At 65.1% G+C, this 21,013-nt stretch overlaps 2 protein-coding genes across 7 annotated transcripts in view; one reads left to right on the top strand and one right to left on the bottom strand.

Moving 5' to 3' along the window:
• RAI1 (retinoic acid induced 1) overlaps nt 1–1,523 on the top strand; it is a 105,068-nt gene extending 103,545 nt beyond the window's left edge. Inside the window, exon 6 of the mRNA XM_030861169.2 lies at nt 109–1,523. Within this exon, the coding sequence (XP_030717029.1) occupies nt 109–123 (15 nt within the window). The 3' untranslated portion in view covers nt 124–1,523. The remainder of the gene's footprint in view (nt 1–108) is intronic.
• SREBF1 (sterol regulatory element binding transcription factor 1) lies at nt 1,439–18,818 on the bottom strand. Of its 6 annotated transcripts, XM_060291013.1 has the most exons (20): nt 17,825–18,367; nt 16,756–16,926; nt 9,726–10,142; nt 9,185–9,372; nt 8,969–9,106; nt 8,667–8,888; nt 7,775–7,889; nt 7,409–7,629; nt 6,998–7,199; nt 6,699–6,877; nt 6,159–6,420; nt 5,912–6,078; nt 5,591–5,759; nt 4,922–5,030; nt 4,555–4,664; nt 4,307–4,439; nt 3,975–4,140; nt 3,398–3,598; nt 3,186–3,297; nt 1,439–2,822 (listed from the first exon to the last, which is right to left on the bottom strand). In XM_060291013.1, the coding sequence occupies exons 3-20, from the start codon at nt 10,138–10,140 to the stop codon at nt 2,593–2,595; spliced, it is 3,339 nt and encodes a 1,112-aa protein (XP_060146996.1). In that variant the 5' UTR covers nt 10,141–10,142; nt 16,756–16,926; nt 17,825–18,367; the 3' UTR covers nt 1,439–2,592. The 6 variants fall into 6 exon arrangements, with proteins under 6 accessions (XP_060146996.1, XP_030717034.1, XP_030717036.1 ...); XM_030861174.2 differs by lacking the exons at nt 16,756–16,926; nt 17,825–18,367 and adding an exon at nt 18,599–18,818; XM_030861176.2 differs by lacking the exons at nt 16,756–16,926; nt 17,825–18,367 and adding an exon at nt 18,599–18,818 and having other exon boundaries at nt 7,775–7,832.
• Nucleotides 18,819–21,013: the final 2,195 nt, after the last annotated feature.

The following is a 21,013-nucleotide window of genomic DNA, read 5'->3' as shown; positions in this document are numbered from 1 at the left end:
CGCTCTGGAGGAGCGGGCGGGGTCGGGGCCGAGGGGCGGGTCTGGAGGAGTTGACTGCTCGGCAGGTGCCCCGCAGTCAGTAACTAGCCGCGCGTCTCTTCCCCGCAGAGGCTGCCATTGTAATCCACCCCCGGCCGGAGGAGCCGCCGGATCCCACCCGCCCGCCAGCCCGCCCGCCCGCCGACGCCGCCGACGCCGAGGAGAGGAGCCGCCGGCGCAGCCCCCGCGCCTTCGCGCTGCTTCCGGCGCGGGTCCAGAGCCGATCCTTGATCCGGAACCCGGATCTTGGATCTGGCCTCCTCGGGCGGAAACTAGTGGTCCCCGGTCGGGAAGAAAACAGGTTCCGGATCCGTCTGCTCCCGGAACTGGACGGCACAGGGCCTTCTCGCCCCCATCCCCCGGCCAGGCTTGGAGAGGGGGAGCCCGCGGAGCGGCCAGACTCCTTGGAACACCCAGGCTCCGGCGTGGGTGGGAGGCCTTTAGCCTGGGGATACGCTTCTCCCCCTGGAAGTTTCAGGACGACGTGGCACACATTCTACGTGGGTCGGTAGTGGCACGCAGCTGGGCACCCTGGGAGTGGGGTGGGGTCCGAAGAGGCCGAGGCTGGCTTCCCTCCAGGACGTGTCTCCTGGAACGAGGCTGGGGGCGGGGGGGAGCCGAAGCCTGATCCGGCGCAGGAGGGGCCGGAGGCTGTGCGCCCTTCCTTCCCAGCCTTGGCCAAAACCTTCGTGCGGGTCGGGAGGGCCGGGGGCCTGGGGCCCGTGCTCAGGGGATGCGGGCTCCCCGGGCGTGGGCCGGACTGGCTCCCGCTGGCTTCTGCTCGTCTCCCTTCCAGTCCGCCCCGTCCCCGGAGCCCAGCCTGGGAGCGCAAAACTAAAAGTCGCGACCAGAGTGCACCCCCGGCAGACGCATGACCGACCCTCTGCACGACCACCGTCTCCGGGGGCCGCAGCGCCACTCGCACGGGAGCGGAGACAGCGCTAGATCCATGTACACACCTGTGTGCCCCTCTATATATATGTCACATAGAATGTATATATGTTGGGAACATGCTCGCTTCTCCCGTGTGTCGCCGCCGTGCGTCGTGTGCCCCTCAGCACGGGGCCCTTGCTGGGAAGGGGGCTCCGGCGCTGCCTCCTTCCCCAAGCAGCCACCACCGCCCGGGCCAGTGCCCGCCAGTTCGTCCGCCTGTCTGTCCGTGTCCTCAGCTCTGTCCACGCTTCGATAGGCCTGATGCAGCCCCAGCCCGGGGCCGCCCTAGAAACTTCCTGTACATATGACTGTAAAACGGTGAACGTGTGTATTATATCCGGCCTCGTTATATAGTGTATATATATGTATACATATACATATATATAATATATATGAAGACTGTAAATGTTAAGACTAGTGTTCTTATTAGTACATTGCTTCACACTGAAGATTGTGTGTATCGAGCTGTTTCTAAAAGATGTTTATTTTCCTTAAGAGTAAAAAAAAAACAGTCATTGCATTCAGAAAAAAAAAAAGTCAATAAAGATACAACGATTGTTTTGGAATTCTGCAGCCCGTGGATTCTGACCAGATTCTGCTGGGAGAGGGGCCAGGCTCTGGGGGAGAGGTTGGAATGGAGGGGAGGGGAGAGGAGGGCTCTGGGGACCTTACTGCAGGTACAGGAAAGAAGCCCTTGCTGCCCAGCCACACCCATGTGACCTCCGGGAAGGGGACAGGGGTCAGGCAGGTGAGACTGACACCCAGACACACAGGGAGACCCAGGTTGTAGCTCCTGCTGTCCCAACAGATCCCCAAAGACGTGGAGCTGTCCTCCCATGTCATCCCGGGACCTGAAGGGGGCAGAAGCTGGGAGAGGAGGCAAGGAGGCACAGCTGAGACCATATGGACCCTAAGGGTTAGGAGATGATATAGCCCAAACGTGCGGCCCCGTGATCAGTGGGACCCAAGTCAGCTGGAGGGAATAAAGCCGGGCCTCCCAAACCGAAAGGCAGGTAGGGATGGGAAGCATTTGCCTGGGTGCTGGGGGGACGGATGGCCCAAAGGATCCCCTCTGGTTAGCACACACACCCCTCCCCAAAGGAGCAAAACCCAGATTATAAATAAGTTCATTTTTTATTCTCTGTATAAAACTTCTCAACCTATGAAAATAAAGTTTGCAAAAGGCAAAGTAACACTTGGAACCTCAGAGGCCAGGAGGCTGGCGCACCACGATCTACACTATGCACAGGTCTCCCCAGATGGGAGGGAGGCGCCGGGGGCAGGGCCCTTCGGCTCAGTGAGACGCACCCCTCTTCCCTCTGGACGGAGAGGGAAAGCCCAGGATCGGCGGCGGCGCGCCTAACAGTTGACCCCCGGCGGCGGCCAGGCCCCGGCAATCCCCCGGCCGGCCACCAGGGGCCAGCACCATCCCGGCCGCCGCTCATCGAGGGCTGGAGCGGGCTGGAGAGGCCCCAAGGTCAAGTGCGGAAGTCCCCGAGGGTCTCCAGCCTTCCAGGGACAGTGCACTCCGTGGGCGAGCCTCGGACCCCGGGTCTCCGGCGCTGCCCTCGGCCGTCGAGACAGAAACAGGGGCGCTGGGGCTGGGCCGCCAGCGGGGGTCTAGCTGGAGGTTACGGTGGTCCCGCCGCCCAGGCGCATGAGCATCTGCTGGCAGTCATGCAGCAGCCGGCGGTCACCGAGCTTCTCGAGCGTGCGTGCCGCCTCGGCCAGCATGCCCACTCGCTGCCCAGGCGCCGACAGGAAGCCGGGCGGCAGGTAGCAGGAAGCCAGGAGCAACGCCTCCGCGTGCTCCCGCCTCGTGGGCCGCGGCTCCAGCTCCGCCGCCGTGCCTGCACACATGCACAGTGGCATGTCAGGGGCGGGGCCGCGCCGGGGGTGGGGCTCGGATCCTTGCCCCGCCCCCTGGACAACCGGCCCCGCCCCAGGCTAGTCAGCACCCGCCCCCACCCGCCCCCCTCGGTCTCGGAGGAGCACGGAGCCTCGCCCCTTCCGCGCCTGCCCCTGGAGCACAGACCGCGTACCCAGTCGCGTGTCCTACAAAGGACAGTTGTCCCCACTGACTCTCAGGTTAGGCCTCCCATCAGGAAGCCACCACCAAGTCCCTCGGCCTCTGTGTGTCTCACACACAGCCTCCCTCTGCAGCCTCCACCTGGCGTGTGGCCCTTCCCACCCGGGCCAGCTGTCCTTCTCACCTCCTTTGCCGCAGGGGCCGGCCCTCCTCCTCAGGCTGCGGTCCAGGAGCTGGTGTGTCCGCGCCGGGCTGGCCCCTGCCATCAGCCGGGCAGTGGCTTCATGCAGGAACACCTGGGCAGGAGGGGCCAGGAGAGGTTCCAGCCAGGCCCCCGCTCCCTCCCGACACCTCACATACATCCCCATTGCAAGCCAGAGCCCCATGGGCACTCACCCTCCGCATGGCAGGCCGGAAACTCTGTGCCAGACGCCTCAGACCACTCAGGTCCCTCTGGAAGCCACGGAGCTCGAGGGCAGAGGCCTGGGCCCCACTGCCCGGGCCCGGTGAGGCCTGGGAGGGTGCCGGCGGCTTCTGCCGCTGCCACAGGCTGGTGCGCGCCCCAAGGAGCAGGTCACACAAGAGCAGCTGCATGACCTGGGGTGGTGGGCAGGGCAGGGGTCAGGGGGCTCTGGCTCTGGGAGGGAAGAGTGGGGGCCCATGGTGCCAGGGGCCGGCTCCGGGCTGCACTGCCGAGGCACTGCACCCGCCTCACACGTGCAATGCAACAGCAATGCACCGCGGGGCCGCCCGCTCTCCGGGCCCTGCCACACCGCTCACCCCAGCCGTCCTCCGGGGGTGGGGGCACTGAGGCCAGAGGGGGGCAGCCACTCTCCCCTGGACCCAAACCTTAGCCCCCAGTCCTGTACTGTTGGGCTGACCCTGCAGTCTTCTGCAGCCCAAGGGGGACCGTCCGGGGAGTGGAAAGGCCAAGGCCCCCAAGATCCGCCAGGCCCCTGGCCCCAGCCCTCACCTTGTCAATGGAGCTGCCGGCTGGTGTAACGGCCAGGCTGTCCTGAAGGTACCCACTGGCCTTCTCACACATGGCCAGGCTGGCCGGGCCAGACTCTGCCTTCCCACGGCCCAGCAGGGCCCGGGCAGCCTTGAAGGTGTGCAGAGCCGCCCTGGGCAGGGGTCTCCTGTTGGGGCCAAGGCAGAGGTGTGACGGTCAGACCAGGCCTCAGGCCCTCGCCGAGCTTCCCCTGCCCTGGTTCTGGCTTCCCGGGAAAGAAATGACGGGACCCCAACCGCACAGAACAAAGCTGGGGGTCGGGGTGGGGGCACGAGCACGCAGCCTGCGCTCACTCAGACTCCTGCAGGGCGCGGGGCAGGTGCTCCACCAGCGGATACAGCCGCTCGGCCGCTGCCTCATCCCGCCGGAGCCAGTGGGTCACCACAGCCGTCAGCGAGGCCCACCACTTGGCCACCGGGTCTGTGCCTGCAGGAAGCAGGGCCAGAGGGGTCCCTGAAACTCGGCCACACCACACCCAAGGCCAAGCTGCTGTGGCGCTGAGCCCGAGGGTGTCACGGGGCGGGGAGGCCTGGGGGCTCACCGGCGGTGGCAGCCATGCCGGAGCCGATGGAAAAGCTGCAGGCAGGAGCCCCGGCCACGTCAGAACAGCTGTTCAGCAGCTGCAGGTACCCGAGGGCATCGGAGAATTCCCTGTGGTAGGAGAGGACTGGCCGTCGGGACAGGTGGCAGGGGTCCTGAAGCGGACGGCCCTCCTCACCTGCCCCCACGGCACAGCCTGGCTTCCTGGCTCCTCAAAGCGCGGCCAGCCCCTGCCGGGCTGGTGGGGAAACTGAGGCCACGGTGACCCGGCTCTGGCCACCGACACGGGTCCCTGGACGTAGCCTTTCCCAAGCTCCACTGGCCGGGGGTGGGGGACCTGGCCCGCTGAGGCGCAGAGGGACACTCACCTGTCCCCATCGGCTGATCCGGGGCCGGGGCTGGGCTGGGCCAGGCAATGCAGTGCTCGCTCCAAGAGATGTTCACGGAACAGCTGAGCCACATGGGCCAGGGGGTCCACTGTGGGGAGGAGTGGGTGAGTGGGGCGGGGGGGAAGGGCCCCACCTCCCCGCGCACAGGTGCTTCCCTGCACCTAGGACTCTTCCCTGGGCACGGGGGGGCCTGGCTCTGAGACGGATGAAAGCTGGGCGATAAATATTCTGCCTCCCCCACCCCGTGGACAGGATAACCTAGCTTGGGCACACGCCCTTCCTGACCTCCTCACAGCACAGCGGTGTTGCCTGGGAGCACCTCCCAAATCAACCACCTGCCCCCAAATCCCTCTTCCTGTTTGCCTCTGAAGAGCCCCAACTGAGACAGAGCCAGCCTGGCCTCCCTGTTCCTGCAGCCCCCGTGGCGACAATGGATGGTGGGGCAACAGACCAGGGTGGGCAGGGGACAGGGGACAGGGGACAGGGGACAGGGGGCAGGGGACAGGGGACAGGGGACAGGGGGCAGGGGACAGGGGACAGGGGGCAGGGGGCAGGGGACAGGGGACAGGGGGCAGGGGACGGGACAGGGGGCAGGGGGCAGGGGACAGGGGACAGGGGACAGGGGACAGGCGCAGGGTGAGAAGGCACCTGGGTCCCCGGCCACGCTGTACAGGCTGTGCCGCGGAGCGCTGCACACGGCCCAGTCACCATCCACGAAGAAACGGTGGCCCGCAGGGTGGCAGAGCCACTGCATGGCAAGAGGCACTGAGCCGCTCTGTGCCAGGGAGGCCTGGCGGGCGCTGCTCAGGAAGAAGCGCTGTGGGCGAGAGGGGCGGGCTGTCACCCCAGACCCTGGGCTGAGACCCCAGAGGGCCTGGAGCCCACCCCATAACCAGCCGCCTCTCCCGGGCAGCCCTCAGCCCAGGGAGACCTGAGCCCCGTCCCCCACCAAGCTCACCACCTACTCACTGTCAGGAAATGCAAGGCCCGGGGGAGACTGGTCTTGACCCTGAGCGCGGTGGCCACATAGATCTCAGCCAGCGTGGCCACGGACATGGCCTCCCCCGCGCACTCGGCCAGGTTCAGGGCACTCAGTGCCAGGTTGGCGGCAGCCAGGTGCCCGCCCGAGTACTTCCCTGGAAAATGGGAGGGCATGAGGCTGGGCATGGCGCAGAGGTGGCGGGACGCCCTCAGGCCCAGCCCTTGCCCGCCATACCCATGGTGTGCAGCTGGTGCAGCTTGTGGTAGGCGAGGGCCGCGTCGCGGGCACTGGTGCGGGCGTCCACCTGCAGGGCACCATCCCTCCGCAGGCCCCCCGCCCGGCCTGCCAGCCAGCGGCCCACCCAGAGATGCTGCAGCAGGTGGCGGATGAGGCCCCAGAGCAGGCTGCAGGCCAGGTCCAGGTGGGAGGTGGGCAGGGGTCGGCCCAGGGCCCGCAGGGCCAGCCACAGCTGCTGGGCAGCCTGGGCGAAGTCCCCCTGCGGAGGAAGGTTTTCCAGGTGAGAAAGGCGGGGTCCGAGCATCCCCGGCACGTGCCACCCCTCTAGCCCCGGAGAGCCCTCCATCTTGGGCTCCCCGCCACGACCCCACCAACCCCAGCAGTGCCGGCTGGGCCCCCGGGGCTCCGTGGCGGTCTGAGGGGGAGACAGGAGTGGAGAGAACAGGGGAGATTCACGGTGTGCCCGGCACCTTCCCAGGTGCTGCTGAGGGTCCCAGCCCTGCCCGCCCTCCACACCCCCGGGGTCCGGCCGCTTACCCGGGCCAGGTCCAGGTCGGCCTGCTTGCGATGCCTCCAGAAGTGCACGGCGGGGCCCGAGTGGGGCCGCGTGACCGGCTCTCCGTAGACAAAGAGCAGCGCCAAGGAGGACAGCACCAGCAGCCCGTTCATCAGCCAGACCAGTGGGGGCAGCAGCCACGGGGCCCAGCCAAGGCCGTCTGGGGGCAGACACAGGCTGGGGACATGCCACCCAGGAAGTCCAGAGCCCCAAGCCCACAGGCCCGGGCTCTACGTCCCCAAGAGTCCCCCCTCGCACTGCCCAGGCTGGCCTGTCCTACCTCTGCCCTCAGCACCCAGCATGCTGCGCCCAGGACCATGGTAGACACTGGTGGCATCGGAGGGGCCAGCGGGACCCCGGCTGCCCAGCAGGGAGGCCAAAGGGTTGCAGGAGACACAGAGGAAGACAAGCACACACAGGGCCAGGCGGGAGCGGTCCAGCATGCCCCGGCTGTGGGGGGGCGGCAGCTGCTCTGGCTTCACCTGGCGGGGTGGGCGGGGCAGTGAGAATGGGGTGAGCACAGCCCAGAGAGCTCAGCTCAGAGGAGGAGGGATCAGCTCTGCCCCCAGCCTTACTGCGGGACCCCCGCCCAGCTCCCCGTCTCTAAAACGGGAGGTAGGACACGCCCCAGTCCCGGAACTCAGAGGATGTCGCTGGATGACAGGGAGGGGGCAACGACGTGCGACCCAACCTGGCTGTCCTCAAAGACTGGGCTGTCAGGCTCCGAGTCACTGCCGCTGCCACCACTGCTACTGCCCCTGCTGCCAAGGGACAGTGGGCTGCTCTGGAAGGGCGAGCCGGCGTCCGAGGGTGGCGGGCTCAGGGTGTCCACCACCTCTGGCTTCTCGCCCTCCATGGGCACGTCTGTGTGGCCTCCACTGCTGCAGGCTGACACCAGGTCCTTCAGAGATTCTGTGGGCCAGAGAGGAGCTGGGCTGGGGTGAGGGCTACACACCCTACCTCGCCCCAAATCGGAGCTGAGGGCCACGGGAAGGCCGACGAGAGGGTGAAGGGCCCTGGCAGGGTGAGCAGGCGTGGAGGGGAGGAAAGGACTCACTGCTTTTGTGGGCAGCGGTGCGCAGATTCAGGTTCTCCTGCTTGAGTCTCTGGTTGCCCTGCTGAAGGAAGCGGATGTAGTCGATGGCCTTGCGCAAGACAGCAGATTTATTCAGCTGCAGGCGGTAGGGAGGAGACACAGCACAGGTGGCCGGTCAGGCCAGACAAGTGGGCAGCTAAGCGCAAGGGGTGGGACTGCTCTGCTACACAGTTGTCTCAGGGCCTTTGCACCTGCTGTTCTTTCTACGTGGAATGTTCCTCCCTAGTAGAACCTTCCTCCCAAGTAAAATGCACACAACAGCTTACGGCTAACCGCTGTCACCATCGGCTAACCGCTGTCACCATCGTTCCACCTCCATGCCTTGCCCCCTTGCCTCCTCCAGGCCTCTGTTCACATACGGCATCACCTTTGCGAGGCCTCCCCGACCACCCGATTCAGATCTGCGACTCCCACCGTCCCTCTTCCCGCCCCGTTTTCTTTCATGCCACCTGGCAAACCCCAGCACAGATCTGTCCTGTCTGCTGGCGCCCCGACACCCCGCCAGCAAACCCCAACACGGATCTGTCCTGTCTGCTGGCGCCCCGACACCCCGCCAGCAAACCCCAACACGGATCTGTGCTGTCTGCCGGCACCCCGACACCCCGCCAGAACGTCAGCTGCTCAACAGAACAGCAGTCTGTCTGTTCACTGCTGAATCCCCAACACCTAAAAGAGCCCCCACCGCACGGGGCCTCCATGAAGCTCAGCTAAACAGCTGCCAGGCCCGAGGAGTCTGGAGCCCCAGGCCTGTCTGTCCAGGCTCAGCCCCATCCTCCTCTTCCCCCCAGGTGCCTCCTCTTCCCCTCAGGTGCCTCCTTCCCCAGGGCCACCCCATCGGGGCCTCTGCCCGCACCTTGGCCTCTGTGCCCACCACCAGGTCCTTGAGCTCGACGATCTTGTCATTGATGGAAGAGCGGTAGCGTTTCTCAATGGCATTGTGGGCCGTACGCTTCTCACCTCGGCTCTGGGCCGAGCCCGGGGCCTTGCCGCCAGCTGCCAGCCGGTTGATGGGCAGCTTGTCAGCATCCACTACCAGCGGCACAGTCGCCAGGATGGTTCCGCCACTCACCAGGGTCTGTGGGGCCAGGCACGGTTAGCAAGTGGACATGCATGCATACAACACCCCCGCCCCCCTGCCCTGCCCAAGCCGCCCACCTGCAAGGGCGCTGCCTGCACAGCCATGCCAGGGGCCAGGGAGCTGATGCCTGCCGCCTTCATGGGGGCCCCCACGTCTGTTTTCACAGTCGTCAGGAGCAGCGAGTCTGCCTTGATGAAGTGGGGCTGCAGCAGGACCTAAGGACGGGAGGGGGCTCAGCTGTGGGCTGTGGGTCGGGGCCACCACCTCCCTGAGGCCAGGCCAGACCCTCTCACCGGGACCTGCTGGACCTGTGAGGTCACAGCGGTTGTTCCAGGGGCCACCGTCGGGGTGGCTGTGGCCGTCAACAGCTGCTGGGGAGCCGCACTCTGGACCTGGTTGTGCAAGGAGACGGGCGGGACCCCTGGAAGGGCAGCCAGTGGCAGGCCAGGCAGCGACTGCGCGGTGCTCCCCGGGGGGGTCCCTGCAGAGATAAAGGCAGGAGCTGCGGACACAGGCTGCCCTAACCCACTTCCAACCCGCCCGCAGGTACTTATCACCCTGTGACCTTGAATGAGTCGTTACCCTCATGGCCTCAGGTTACTATCGGGACAGTCCCTGCCTGGGGCTCTGATGCAAGCCTGCTCGCTTCCCAGCCCAGCACCTATCTGCTGCGGACGCTGGGAGGCTGGGAAGCGGTGCTTCCTGAGAGCTGCTGGTGACGGGAGCACCTCCAGCAGCACAGCAGGGACCCGACTTCTAGAGCCTGCAAATTCCTCTACTGAGACCACAACAGACCCTCCTCCTGGTGCTCCTCCCTCCACACGCCCCCCTTACCTGTGGAGAAGCCTCCAGGAGGGCTGGGATAGCCCAACACAGGGGCAGAGCTGAACTGCGGTGGGGCTGGGGCCGGAACACGCTGGGGCAGGAGGGCCCCCGGCAGCGGCTGGAGGGTGGTCTGGGGTGCTGGTTCCTCCTTGATAGCAGGCCCCGCGGAGAAGGCAGGCACGGAAGGGTACATCTTCAGGGGGGTGGGTGCAGGCTGGGGAGGGGACAAGGGTGGGGTTGTCGCCTTGGTCCCCCCCAGGAAGCCTTCGAGTGGGGAGCTCATCGTGGAAGGAGGTGGGGACAGGCTGCCTGGGGAGCTGGCATATGGACTGGCGGGCTCTGTGCCCCCTGCTCCGCCCCCAGCGTAGGGCGGGTCGAACAGGCCCGGGAAGTCGCTGTCTTGGTTGTTGATGAGCTGAAGCATGTCTGCGGTAAGGAGGAGAAGCTGTGTGAGCAACAGGGGGCAGGTGTCACGGATTTGCACACTCCCCCACCCCCACCCCACAGTGTACCTGTGGGACCAGCGCCACGGAAACAGAAAGCCACCCCCAGGAGCCCCCACTCACAGACACCTGTGACATCTGGAGCTCTGCCAGGTGCGTCAAATGGCCTTGCAACACCGGACGAGCCCAGCGCCCCCCTGAGGCCCACCGACCTGCCCCAGGACCAGGCGAAGGCAGAACTGAGGCCTGGGCCCACCACTCCCGACTTCAGAGCTGCCTTCGCCAGCCCACTCCTCTGTGGGACAGACCGAGGCTTCGGGCAGAGCCAGCCGCTGGCCAAGTGTGTGCCAACCAGAGTGTCCCTGTGTGTTCTGGGCACAAGCCCAGACCCCGTCTGCAGCCAAGCAGCCTCGGGACCGGCCATTCAGGCTTCAGTCTCCCCTCGACAAAAGCAAACGCCGTCTGTCCTCTTTCCTCCTCATACAGACTGGACACACTGCCTGCCGCGGCCCCAGCCTGGCCACAGGCCCTCTTCCCCAGCTGGCGATCAGCAGCCTGGCTGGGTCAGCCTAGGGCCCTCTAACCCACTGGGGGAGCCACCCACTGGGTCAGAGTGCTCTGCAGGATCCATGTGCAAACCCTGGGAGCCCGAGGTGTACCCCAGGTCCCCAGCCTGCTAGGGCTTCCTCTCACTGGGCCTCGGTTTCCTCATCTGCACAAGACAGACGAGACCCTTTGTGGCAGGATGGCCGCACGGAGGGGAGAGTCAACGTCGCCTGAGTCCCTCCTACTGACAGGTGCCAGGCAGGAAAGTGACTGCAGGGGACCCTCCCTACGGCCTCCAGGAGAGCGAGACGGGGGTGCCAGGCTCAGCCTCCTGGTCCTCAAACAGAAACACGGGGCGGGCCCTCCAGGTTTGCGCAGGTCATGGGGCATAGAGACCTTTCACCTTCAGGACCTGCTCGCTCCCCAGGCTTCATGAGCCCCTTTGACAGATGGGGAAACTGAGAGCCAGAAAGAAAAACTGGCTGAACCCAGGGGGCCACTGTCTAGCAAGTTCAAGAAGTCCTCCAAACTAGGAGCCCCAGGAGACAGAAGGACAACCGGCCCTCCTCCCTGCGGAGCAGAGGATGTGGGAAGGCCACCCTCTCACGCCAGACGTGGGGGTGGGGGTGACTACTGAGGTGGGGGGGGTCCGCCAGCTCCCCTGAGAGCCGGGAGCGCGTATACCTCCCCTCAGGGCACCGGGGATGAGGACCCCGCGATGCAGATGGAAACTGTAATAAAGAGGTGGGGGTCCTCCAAAAAATACCTTCGAACGTGCAGTCCATGGCTCCGCGGCCTGCGCCCGCCGCCCTTCGGGGGGTCCAGGCGGCTGGCCTGCCGGTGTCCGCGCGCTGACTTCACCTGCGTGGCCGGCCGCGCTTTAAAGCTGCCGAGCGCGCCGCCGGTCCCGCCCCCGCTGGCTCCGCCCCCGCCGAATGGCCACGCCCCGCCGAATGGCCACGCCCTCCCGGGGCCGCAGCCCGGGCATGGGGTGAGCGCGCGCGGCCAATCAGCGGCCGCGCCACCGCCTCCTGGGGCCCCGCCCCACCCCCGCGGCGCGCGGCTCGGTTTGAGCCCCGCAGGGCCGGATGGGGCCGGGGTTACTCGCGGACGCCGTCCCTCAACCCGCTCGGCGCCGACGTCCGCAGGGGTTACTGGCAATCACGTCCCCTGCTCCCACCACCTCCGAGAGCGCGGCGGAGCGGGCGTGGGGCCGGCCAGGGGTGCCCCAACTCCGCATCCAAGCCTCTGCCGCACCCAACCGCATGGACCCCTGACAGCAGGTCACTGTTGGGAAACTGAGGAAGGGAAACCCCTACCCCAAAGTGCCCAACCAGTAACAACCAGAGCTGACGCCCCACACAGACATCCCTTTGCAGAGGGGCCTGGGTCTGGGATGGGGGTCGGTGAAGGTCTCACCCCCTCCCCCACCCGACTAGCAGTCTCTGGGTGAAGCCTGATTCACTCACTTATTCACTGTAGGGCCGGGGAGTCCAAGAGGCAGCCCAATCCCTGGGACAGAAGGTGAGGAAGTCGTAGGGTGACAGGCTCTGGGGGTCTTTGGAAGGGTACCTGGGCCTATCTCCCCTTCTGTGTAAGGTCAGAGTTCCACACACACACATGAACATAGCCTGGCCAGCAGCCCAGGTTGCCAGCTCCGGCTTTTGTGGCCAAGCAGACCCCGGGCTCAGGCCAGCCTCCCAACCGGTACCGGGCCCACCCCGGTACCCTCTCCTGGTCTCCTGCAGCCTCCGAGGGTGTTGGGGTACTGGAGAACCCCTGGCCCAGATGGCCCTCCCTCTCCAGGAGGCTAGCCGAGGTAACGCCCCCCCATCCTCCTTTGTCCGGGTCCTTCCATGGCCTTGCAGGGGGTGCCAAGGGCAACAGAATTCTCTAGCATCCTCAGCTCCGTCTCTCCTCAGCCGGTGGCTCTCACACCCCCCCTCACCCCCAAAAAACAAACAAGACACTGCTGTTGGGAAGGCTCCTCCCTCACCTCAGTACCTTGAGACTGGAAGACACTGAGGCCTGAATTCCAAGGCCCACACGCAGACACTAGCCTGCGACTCCGAAGGGCCGGGGCCAGGGCCGACCGCCCCGAGGGGTCCAGTCCTCCCAGCTCCTGACCCATCCTTCTTCCCTTCTCCCTTCTCACTCCCCTTCTCTGAGCCTTCACTCCTGGCCTCGGAGTAGGGGATTCCAGGAGGCAAGAGAGGTCCCCAGCATGCACAATTTAAGGAAGTTTAAGGAAGCGCCCCCGCAGCGGGTCTGAAAGGCTGGCCCCTCCTTGGGTGAGCTGAGCACTCGGCTTCCCGCATGAGGGAAGACTCAAGGCCCACGTGGCTTCTGCATGCACTGTCTGCACACTGCACATCGGGAGACCGGAGGCTCGGGCTCGGCCTCGGCCTCGGCCTCGGCCTCAGTGGGCCCACCTGCCCGCCCCCAAGCCTGGCTCCTTTTGCTCTCCTTCCTCCTAGCCTGCCCTGATCCTATCAGGACCCAACAGGAAACCTGAAACCTCCTCCCCCCTCCCTGGCTTGCCTTCAAACCTCCCTCTGGAGGCAGATGTGGGGCAGCCTTTTATTCTCCTGCGTGTTTATTCGGTGAGGCCATGATGCAAATCCTGGAGGGGCCCTGCACCACGAACCTACAGGAGCCCAGCTCTGACCGTCACGGGAGCCTCCGGCCCATCCAAACTGCACGAGGCCTTGCACCCTGAAGAAACCCTGCTTGCACGCTTCCTGGGACAGGGAGCTCACCACCTCCCCTACACAGCCTGGCCCACGAAGTCCAGATCTGCTTCCGTGGCAATACCTACTGCCCTTTCCTAAGTGTCTACTAAGTGTACCAGGCACTAGGGTGCTGGAACACAGCACGAAGACGTCCCTCGTGGAGCTTCTGTTCCATCTGTAACCAATGGTCTGCAAATCCAGGGAGGAACAGGGGTATGGGTGGTGATGAACACCACGAACACACGGAGGCGGTCAGGGCAGGCCTCTCTGAGGAGGTGACATCAAGACAGCGAGGAGGCCGGTGTGGCTGGAGCAGAGGGAGTCAAGGGGGTGGGGGTCAGGGAGACAGTCAAGAGCTGGAGTTCCAACCCACGTTCATCTCTCACCTGAGCCAAGGAGACCGTTTCTCAGGGAACGGGCAGGAAAGGGATTTGCAAGCAGGTCACAAAGTCTGCACAGCTGTGAAGAATGGCAAACGGTGCAAAGCAGCAGCCCCGTCCCAGCTCTGCCCGCTCGATGGAGGGCACAGGGCAGTGGTGGGGAGGGAGGCTGCACCCTGCCTGCCACCCACCCTGCTGCTCTCTGAGGAGCCCGGTTGGCAGGCTCACATGTCCACAGCCGGTGAGTGTGCAGCAGGGGCACAGGCTGCCCTTTGTGTGCGCAGGGCTGCCCGGGGGTGCAAGTGGGTGCCGGCTCTTCCTGGAGTGGGACGGGCCCGGGGCTGGAGCCCCAGGGGAAGCTGGGCGTGAGCCCTCTAGACGGACGAGGTCACTAAGGCTCAGAGGGAAGCCACAGGCCCCAGGTCCCCTGGCTGCCAAGTGGACAATCTGGGACGCAAACCCAGGCCTGCCAACCCCCAAGCCCACAGCCCTCAGCCCAGCCTGCCAGGGGCAGGTGTGAGCCCCAGGGCCAGCCTGGCTCTGTCCCACCTCGTTGCCACCACTCACCCCAGGTCAGGACGTGTGTGCCGCGTGGGACACGGAGGCGAGGCAGCGCGAAGGTGCAAGGAGGAGCCCCAGCACCACCTCCGCTGTGAGGCCTTCCTAACTGCCCTTAGAGGAGCCCCTAGGGCGGGGTCAAGGCCTGAGCCAGCTGGGACACGCAATCACTCAGCACGGGGCTGAGCCAGAGGAGACCAGATCGAGGGGCGTGTGCACTGCCGGCCCCACCCCTGCTGGTCCCTGGCTGTCTGAGTCCGGTGAGCCTCACTCTCCTTGTCTGCTTTCAGAAGGCTGTGCGCTGGCCCAGCCCGTTCCCTCTGCCCCGAAGGCCCTTCCCACTATCCTGTGTCCACCTGCAAACTCCTCCTCCTCTCAAAACCTGCTCTGAGGTCACCACCTCGCACTCTTCTCTCATCAGTGCCGCTCCACATGCCGCTCCCAGTTACATGGACCAAGTGACCCTGAGCACGGCCACTGGACAGATTGGCCAGCACCAATTCCAACATCCTGTCCTGGGGTAGAGACTCCTTCCAGCAGCTGGGAAACAACCCATGGGCCTGACGCAGCAGCAATGCAGGGGGCGGTCCCATCCTGCTGAGCAACGTCCCAGTCTAAATAGTGCTATCCACTCCTTTACATTAATTATATTTCCCCCTTCGCGGTTGCCTCACTGCAGCTGTTTTAAACCTGCAGTGGGTGTGTTGTTTCAAAGGCAGCGTGCTGCTTCAGAGCTGCCAGGCTGCTTTCTGGAAGGATAACCCGTCTGCACTCTCCCCTGCAATGCTTCCCATCTCCTCGGAGCAGCCCCAGCACTGGGCTTTGTCGTTTTACCTACTTTTGGTCGCTTTCCTTAGTCCCCACAACTGTGTGACTGGAATCTCCCAAGGGCTTCAGTTTGCATCCCCAAGGCTGCCTGGAGGTGCTCTGCCCAGCAAAGCATCAACTATGGCTGGAGACTCGGAAACACCTGCTGTGCTCTGGCCCTCCCCCGCCAGCTAGAAATGGTCTCCAACAGGTGCTTGGCCGGGGACGCAAGCACCGCGGGGCCTGGCCTTCCTGCTGCTGCTAACCCCCTCGGCTGCCGCACAGGCTGGGCAGCTGGGGGCAGTGGAGGCATCTGCTCCTTGTCTACACACCGGGTGAAGAGGTGACCATGGCATTTCTGAGGCCCTCCCCTCTCCCAACACGTGCAGATGGGCAGCCCCACTCAGGTCCCGGGCTCAAAGGGCACATCCACAGGGCCTGCGGCTGGCAAGACACAGGACAGAGACGCTTCCTCTGGCCGGCGCAGTCATTCTCACCTGGCCTGTGCTTATCAGCTGGGCAAAGTCCGGATCCCAGGCCCCTGCCTGGGGCTGACCAGGTCACTCAGGATGTTTGTGTCCAGTGACCATCGGGAAAGAGGGAGCTCCCGGCACGCTCCTCTCCGTGCCCCTCAGAGGCACGAGGGCTGGAACCACCCCCATCTACAGCCTCACCCCCTGCTTTCCAGGGGAGCCGCTGCAGCCGAGAGGGCAGCAGATGGCCACGCTGGGGGGTGCCTTCTGCTTCCGGTCACCAGGCCGGGTACCAAAGGCAGGAAGAGGGATGGAGAGCGGGTCGTGTATGGTGGAAGAGGCCTCTCCCAGGCTCTGCCGTGGGGACGAGGCGGGGGCACCGCACGGGGGCAGAACATGGCAGCGGCGTGGGGGCCTGAGGGGTGGGACCTGGAGGGACGGGAATCATCACGGAGGGCAGGCTTGGCCCACCGTACAGGTCTCGAACGCCATGCTGGGACAAGGGGACTTAGCTCGGGGCACTGGGGAGCCATGGTTGTTAGGGAGCTGAGGAGGTGCGCGCCGGGGCCAGGAGCTGGGCTGTAAGCCACCGTGAGCTTGTTTCCTAAGGAGGGCCCGTGCTTGGTGGGGCCAGGCAGACAACTGGGCATGAGAGACCGTGGGGAGAGGCCTGGGGGCAGGGTGGCCCCCGTGTGTCCTCTCCACCAGGCTGGCCTGGACCCCAGGAGGCCTGGCCCGTGCAGTTGATTCAGGTACTGGGCAGAGTGGTGGGCAAGATGCCGTAAGGCAGACACCTGGGGTGCAAAGACAGAGTGAACTTGGGGAGCCCAGCCAGAGATGACTACAGGCTGTGCGCGGGAGCCCCAGGCGCACCCGCGGGAGATGCGCGGGCCCCGACAAGCAGTCATCTCCACTGCCTCTTCTGCACTAAGCACACGTTCCAGGCCTGGTGAATTAACCAGCAGGGAGGTGAGGACTGCCCCGGAACCCACAACGATCCCAACGCTCGCGCGGGACAGCTCTCACGTGCCCTCTGCCCACGGCCACAAAGGACCCCAAAGCAAGAACCACAAGAGGAGGCCGGGAGCAGACTGACTCACCAGGAGCCACGGCGCACTGTGGCGGGGGCAGTGCCTTCGGCACAGAACCTGAGACTCCTGGTGAGAGCGCCACGCCAAGAGCTGGTCACACGACAGAGTCTGGTCGAGGCAGATGCCCGGCTGGGCGGGGCGCAAGGCCGGTCCTCAGTCTCATGAGTCAAAGGCTCTCGCCTGGGATGGGGAGGTGGCTGTGTGACCTATGACCCCTCCCCGACCCCCAGCATACCTCCATGTGGAGTAGCCTCCTGGGTCCCCTGCTCTATTGCCCACCCCCACACACACATGCACACACTTTTAGGAGCCCAGCGGTTAAGAGCTTGGGCTCTGGAGCCCACAGCTTGGGTTTGAATTCTGGCTCTGCCATGCTCTGGCTGTGTGACCTGGGACAAGTCACTTAACCTCTCTGTGCCTCAAGGCCCTCATTGGGGCTGTTGGGAGGACTCAGTGGTCAGCACAGTGCCTGGCATACAGTAAGTGCTGAATGAGTCTTCTCTACTAGTTCTGTGATCATCCACTCCAACAGCTAGAGGGAACTTCCCGCACAGAACCCAAGCATGGCATTGCCCTGCCCCAACCCCTCCCCCAAGACTCCCCACTGCCTCTGGGATCCAGTCCAGCTCCCCATCCTGGACTCGAGGGCTGCCTGGCCCTCCTCTCAAACCTCGTTCCTCTCAGGGGACCTGGCGACTCTTGGGCCCTGCCAGCTGGGTTCATCTGCAAGGCTGCAGTAAGGCAGGAGTGGGTGTCCGTTTTGCTAACCCGAGTGGCCACAGGCACCATGGACGTGTCTATCCAGGTTGTGGGAGGTTTGGGTCCTGTGCTCTTGGCCTGTTTCCCCATCAGCCAAGTGCAACACAGCAACCTCGGAGGCAACTCAGGGCGGCTGGGATTTGCTGTCTGCACAGTGGGCAACAGCCTCCTAACTGGCCCCTGCTTCAGCGTCTCCCCCAACCCCTTCTCTGTAGAACAATCAGAGCGGTGCTTCCACAGGTGTAAGCGAGCCGGCGCAGCTGCTCCCTCCTTTCCCTGCCGACAAGGGTCCTCGGTCTGCCAACCTGCCCAGCCTCACCTGTGAATCTCCAACTCCTCGCCGTGCCCTCTGCGGCGAAGACATCCTTCCCAGCGGGTCCTGGGGCTGACTTTCAGGTCTCACCCCACCGCTCTGCCGGAAGCTGTCGCCCTGCCCCGGCTCGACCACAAGGTGTAACTAAATATCCGTTTGTGGGTTTCCTTGGCGATTTTTGTGCTTCCAAGAAAAGGGGAGCCCAGGTCTGTCTGTGAACCCCTGGTGCCTAGGACGGGGCCTAGTAGATGCTCAGTAAATGTGTGCCGAACCGATGCCCGGCGCCGGCTAGGAGAACCGGACCCTGGGGGGCAGGGGCTGGAGGCGCCCGCGCGCCTGCGCAAGAGCTCCTGCGCCGAGCTGAACTCTCGGGCCGGAGGGAATGACCGAGAATAACCTCCCGCTGACGTCAAGGCCGGAGCGGGGGCGGGGCCTCGGCGATGCCCGGGTCCCAGGCTCTCGCCGCAGCCGCCTAGGGGCTGAGGACTCACTGGCCGCGGGGGGCGGACCGGGACGCCCAGAGGCGCACGTGCCCAGCGCCGAGCCTCCAAGGACCCGGAGCGGCGTGAACAGCCAGGGCGGGCGCGGGAGGCTCCGCGCGGACAGGACAGCGAGGCCCGCAGCGCTCGGCGCAGAGACGCGGGGCGCCCCGCGCGCCCCGCACGGAGCCAGCGCCAGCGCCGCGCCCCGCCCCGCTCCGCGCCCCCCGCCGCCCCGGAAGACAAAGGCCGGCGCCTCCTGCGCGCCCCACTCGCGCGGAGCCCAGTGGCCCTGACGCACCTTCGATGTCGGTCAGCAGCGCCGCGTCCAGCTCGCTCGGCTCAGCCAGCGCCTGCTCCAAGGCCGCTTCGCTGAAGTGTGGCTCGTCCATGGCGCAGTCGCCTCCTCCCGGCGGCCCGCTCGGCCCGCCGCTGCTCCGCGAGTTCGCGTCACGCCCTGGCCTCAGTGGGGCTCGGCGCCCGCGAAAAGTTCCTCGGCAACTGGGCTCCCCGGCAGCGGCTCTGCGGGGTGGGCGGGGGCGGGGAGGAGCCTTGCGGGGAGCCCCGCCCCCGGTGGACGGTCCCGCCCCACCTGGAGAGCGCGGGGCCGGCTCGGGTCTGGCCTGCACACCTACCCGGCCGGCCCCTCCATCCAAGTGACGACTGCTGCGGGGCTTCGGCAGGCCCTGGCCTCTCCAGCACCAAGCAAGGGGGCCGAGTGGAAGACCCGGACTGGGTCCGTCTCAGAGGTCTCTGGACTTGGGGAGGGAGGTGACCCGACAAACACTGTTCCGAGAGTTGGGTCTTTAGGAGACAGACCCGTCCAAGACCTGCTGTGTGGCCTCGGGCCAGGCAGCGGGCCCCACTCTGTGCCTCATTTACCTCAGCTGCAACGGGACTTGATGATGCCTCCGCATAGGTGGCCCGGACGTTAGTGACCATGGCTGGCTGGGCCTGTGAGATGAGCCTGACCCTCCTCAGTGTCCAGATCAGATGGGCCTCTTGAAGAGCCTGGAAGAGGCTGGAATTTCCCACCCTGACTTAATCTGGTTTGCTCCCAGATGCAGCTGTGGAAATGACAGAAGGGTTGGCCTCCACACCCAGGAAGACAGGAAGAGCCACAGAGTTCAGGAGCTAACCTGCACAAGGCCACACAGCTACTTGGGGCGGCAACAGGGCTGGGCTCCAAGGCCATCTGACTCCCATCTCCCATCCAGCTGATCCTAGGGAGAGACTCACATCTCGGTGTCTGTCCCTAGGAGCAGCTGGGATGAAGGAGCAGACTGTGCTTTAGACCTGGGCCACCTTGCCCTGGATCATGACAGGCTGGGGCCAGGTCAGAGGAGGCAACTAGGCTGGGGAGAGGGCTGGACCCTGGACCCTGCGTCCTGTGGATTGGAGGCAGAGATAGGTGGCAAGGGAGGGGTCTAATGAGGTGGATTGAGATAAACCAGAACTAACATCAGGTACTGAAAGTGGGAAAGCAGTGAGCTCCCTGTCCCTGGAGGTATGCAAGCAGAGAGGCACCCTTGGTAGGGGCAGCCAAGGAGACTTATCAAAGGCCTGGATCCCCAGGCCTCCCTAGCCCCCTGCCTCAGTGGATCCAGCCATCCCGAGTACTGCTTTGCTCAGGCTCCAGATATAGCCTGTCTGGCCACACCCTCTGACAGAGTGAAATTAGTGACGCACTTTGGAAGGGGGTTGCCCAGGCCAAGAGAGCCCTTGGAGGCCCAAGTCCCTGAGGCTCAGCCCGGACACGCAGGGCTCTTTGTTCCCCTCCCGGAAGTGGCTGCTGTGGAAAATTACCCAGAACAGGGGTGGCCAGGACCCGGGGGCCTCCAAACCACATCTGTTCCCCAAGTGGCCCTGCTCAAAGACCCCCCCCCACTCAGGGCCTGGCCCTCCGGATGAACTTCTGCTGGGGAACAGAGGGATCCCCTTTCTCAGCCCCCTGCATCCTGACGCCATAGACCCCTCCACCCCCCAAGTAGGAGCCAAGCACCCAGGGGGCCTTGGGAATCTGGTGGCTTCCCTGAAAATTCCAACAGCTCCTCCCGGGGAGAGGAGGGGGTGCTAAGTGAAGACTGAAGACCACCTTCTCAGAGTCAGGAAGCAGGTCCGGATTTTTGCCCACTTGCTGTGTGACCTGGAACCATTTACTTCACCTTTCTGAGTCTCTGTAAAATAAGAACACCCCTTCCTGCTGTGGGAAGGTGTATTGGAGTCACGGTCACGACAGACCTGCCTGACTGTCCTTTAGACGCGTTTACCGCATATGTAAAGAGCACACTCAGTCAATATGCACACAGAACTGCAGCAGCTCAGGAGAGAAGGTGAGGCAAGGCCCACGGAGACCTGCAGCCTGGACTCGAGCCGCCAGTTGCAGTGAAGCCTGGCTGAAGCCTCCTGTGTGGGAGGGGGTAAGGATCTGCCACCAAAGAGACCACACTTCGCTGCGCAGCCTGAGACCAGCCGGGCAAGCGTCCAGGGGAGGGCTGGGAAAGCAGGCTGGGGCTGCGGCTCTTCGGGGAACCTGCTCCTCTGCGAGCCCCTACCCCGACCCTCCTGGGGGCTCTGCGCTCGCACCGCGCCGCATGCCGGGGCTGCGCGCGTCCGCGTTAACCCCTCACTCCCCGGTAGGACGGCATCCCATTTCACAGGTGAGAAGAGCGAGGCCGCGGGGACGCGCGCCGGGAGCGGCGGGGGCGCCGGCCGG

This window comes from Globicephala melas, chromosome 20, assembly GCF_963455315.2.
Source record: "Globicephala melas chromosome 20, mGloMel1.2, whole genome shotgun sequence".
In the NCBI taxonomy this organism is placed as follows: domain Eukaryota; kingdom Metazoa; phylum Chordata; class Mammalia; order Artiodactyla; family Delphinidae; genus Globicephala; species Globicephala melas.
Note: the sequence above shows the minus strand (reverse complement) of the source record. Positions and strands in the feature narration are given on the sequence as shown.